Below are 3641 nucleotides of genomic sequence, written 5' to 3' on the forward strand. Positions count from 1 at the left end.
ATCCTGCAGTACTTTGTGAGCAGAGACTTACTATGGTAGGGGGGAAATGTATTATATAGTTTTGTGTTTGACTAATAAAAACATATTTTTTGTGATAATAGCAGTGTAAACAAACTAGAAACGATAGAGCACCCTCTACTGTACCAGCAGTAGCGTGTTTCTAAATTCTCTCCATCAGTGATATGGCAGGCTGAGCTGTAAGGTTACACAGCTGAAACAGGTTTCCTTGATTAGCACTTAACGAGTGAATGTACAGCACTACAGGCCTTTTCTCAGCAGATATTATAGGGTGGGAAAAAATCAGCAGCTGTTCCTTAAGACATTAACGATGGTGGTTCAGTTGTTCCAGTAAACTATGACATTGCAACAGTGACAAGTGTATTATAAGAAAGGACAAACTGATTGGTAACCTTTTTTAAATCTTGTAAGATATTTAAATTTTGTATAACCTATATGTCTGGTGATATATTGTTTAATAGGAAAATGTTTTTGTTTAGAATATTGAACAATAACAATGTGCAGTACTTGGAACAATTATTTTTCCTCCTCTTCTCTTCTAGGTCAGCTGAACTACCTGGGCGCCAGCCACCAGGTGTGGCACATACTGGTGGTGGTCATGTTTTATTGGTGGCACCAGTCCGCAGTACACATCATGCACTTCAGACACAGCCAGTCCTGTGTGACCCAGACCCGCAGCTAAGTCAAACCAATCAAGTTATTTTTGTTTAAAGGGTTCCAGTTGTAGGTGTTAAGTGTTTGCTGTATTTAGTTGGGTCAGTGAAGAATCACAGCGGTTGTTGCTCTGTCATCATCTTAGATGCATTTCAAGGCTTAAGATGCATTTAAATTTGAGTTGTTTGGACCTAAATCACATGTTCTCATAAACCTCACTGCTCTGTCTTCAGAAGCTGTTGTTTAGTCTAAATGCACTTGTTGTATCCTGTAGAAACACCTAAACACCACTAGAGGTCATCATATCTGAGACCTCAGCCTTCTGCAGATATAAGGTTTTTGAGGTCATAACATTTAGTATAGCAGCAGATACATCTTACATTCTCTGACAGAAAATTCAGCAGACCAGCCTTACTGGTTCAGACTCTGAGAATGGTGGTTAGTGGTCAGAAACCGTAACTTAGTCTTGTAGATTGTGAAGTGATGCAGCTGATGAAAAGAAGTGTGCACAATACGTGAAACTTTTTTTTTATTTGTAGAAACAAACCACTTTTTTTTTTAAACTGTTTTCTTATACTTGGTTTATACTGGAAATGTCCACAAGGACCAAACATAATAACCTGTGTGAAGTGTCTATGCCTGTAATTTTGTATTGGGTTATCATTTTGTTCTTGAGATTGTATGACGTTTCTTGACAAATGGTGGAAAGTACAGGAAACAAGTCATGAGAACTTGAAGTTTTGCATTTGGACATGTGACTTGCTTAGGCCTCGGGGGGCCTCCTGTCTACATTCATCTTCTACGCGGGACTTTGGGGTCTTTTTAGAGCCACCAACACACAGATATTAAGGGAATATTATCTTGAATTTGATTAAGCAGAATATAATCCTGGCCAGTAGGAAAGTACTAAGTTACTTGACAATTTCTAACAAGAGCATACCAGTTAAGCTGTGTTCATAGAGGACTAGAGTCATCAGGACAACAACACAACAGTCTTTATTGATATGCAGATATTTGGGTTGTACTGCATGTGCTCGGAAATTTGCGCCCCCTCCTAATACAGTCAATGTAAATGGAGTTTATTTTTGGACCTTATTGAGAATGTCCCCTAAAAGCCCTTTACTGTGTATGATTTGTAGAACACACTGTTTAAACTGTTATTTAGGGACTTTTTTTTTTTATAATACTGTGGTTCAAAATCATAGGCAAAAAAAAAAAAAAACCCAAACTATGTCCATAGGAGAAAATCTGTTTTTTTCTGTGGCCCTGTAACAGCAGCTTGAGTCGTACAATGAAATCCCATTTTTAAAGACAACCCATTGAGAAGTAGCACTTTGCTTGCACTGGCTGGCCAGTTACATGTGTATTTGTCCTGGGGGGGTATCAGTTGTCAGCCTTACTTCCCTGTCATTAAGGCTGTGAGAAAGAGGTTATTGTCTACTGGATGTTGGTGTAAAGTGTTTTCAGGTGCATTATTTTCCTCAAGTACACTTTAGTACCATTACATATTTAGATTTTTGTTTTTTTAATCCATGTCTTTCATTTGCCTTATCTTTGAGTATTTGTACACTGTATATACACTTACTGTCTGCGTTTGGTCAAGAACAAGTGATCAGACTCAGACTGATATCATCTTTGCTGTTACATCACGAGGCCACTATGTGGGTCTTTATGGTGAGGTTTAATATTTAGACCAACTCATGAATTCAGGCAGAGCATGTTTATTACTGCAGAGCTGGAAGGTGCACTGTTCAGCTGCTAAAAGACATGACTTTATCTAGCCTCTTGTATATTATTATTATTATTTATGAGCATGACTCTCTGATTGTCATAGTAATTTCCCCCCCTTTTTGAATGAGCTCCTGAGTGTTTTGTCCTGTATTTGTGGTGTTTTCTTGAATGTAAGTTGTATGACAAAGCACTGGAACTAACAAACGATGTAAAAAAAAAAAAAATTCCGTGCCTCTGTGAAAACATATTTTTAAACATTTTGCATGAATAAAGAATGCTGGGAAATGTTACTATTTTTATTTTGATACCATGAATTTGTTATTTTTAAAATATGATGGAACCAATGACCTTTGATAAAAGTTCAGACAGAATAAAAGTCTGACCTGGTTACCTGATGACCATAATCTCATTTTAGTTGCTGAGGAAGCATCATGTTTTTGAGCTTCTGCTATTCGCACTGCTGAACAATAGAGGGCTCCACCGAATTAAAGAACTGTTGCCCATTTGTCATCAAAGTAAACGGACTGTTCACCTCCTCTCTGAGTACTGCATGTCTCCAATAAACATGAGGCATGTTTTTTTTTTTTTTGTTTGTTTGTTTTCATTTGAATTAATCGGCCATCAATTTGCTTGAAGATAATTTTTTTTGAGATGTTTTAAGTTTCCTTTCCAAGTCAAAGTCAAAGTGTTTATTTATCATATGCACAGTTAGGAAACATGTTTCCCTGTACAATGAAATTCTTTCTTTGCCATCCACATGAATGCCACAAAATACAAATGAAATATAAAGTAGATAAGTAACACTAAATCTAAGGCACTTTAAGCAGCAAATGCAGCAGTATAATAAAAATATATAAGAATATAATAGAGAATGTATGCTGCATGGGAGCAGCATGTGCAGCAGTCAACAGTCAATGCGCAATTATGCATGTGCAAACTGAGAATGTAAACGGTACATGACTTATTTCCTGGTAACAAACTCCTCAGCTGTTTAGGAGTCTGATGGCAGAGGGAAAGAAAGAGTTTTTCAGTCTAGTGGTCCTGCATTTCACACTTCTGAACCTCTGGCCAGAGGGTAGGGAGGCGAACAGTCTGTGCTGGGGGTGGGTGGGATCTTTGAGGATGGGTGGGATCTTTGAGGATGGAGGCAGCTTTCCTATGCACCTTGCAGTGGTAAATGCTCTGCAGAGAGGGCAATGGAGTCCTGGTGATCTTCTCCACAGTCTTTACCACTCTCT

The 3641-nt window shown here is 38.0% G+C and overlaps 1 protein-coding gene across 2 annotated transcripts in view; it reads left to right on the forward strand.

The window, feature by feature from the left end:
- The window catches only part of paqr3b (progestin and adipoQ receptor family member IIIb), a 6959-nt gene extending 5082 nt beyond the window's left edge, over window positions 1-1877 (forward strand). For both annotated transcript variants that reach the window (XM_020609880.1, XM_020609879.1), the window contains exon 7: window positions 561-1877. In XM_020609880.1, the coding sequence (XP_020465536.1) occupies window positions 561-700 (140 nt within the window). In that variant the 3' untranslated portion in view covers window positions 701-1877. The remainder of the gene's footprint in view (window positions 1-560) is intronic.
- Window positions 1878-3641: the final 1764 nt, after the last annotated feature.

Source organism: Monopterus albus, unplaced genomic scaffold (genome assembly GCF_001952655.1).
Source record: "Monopterus albus unplaced genomic scaffold, M_albus_1.0 scaffold102.1, whole genome shotgun sequence".
NCBI classification, from domain to species: domain Eukaryota; kingdom Metazoa; phylum Chordata; class Actinopteri; order Synbranchiformes; family Synbranchidae; genus Monopterus; species Monopterus albus.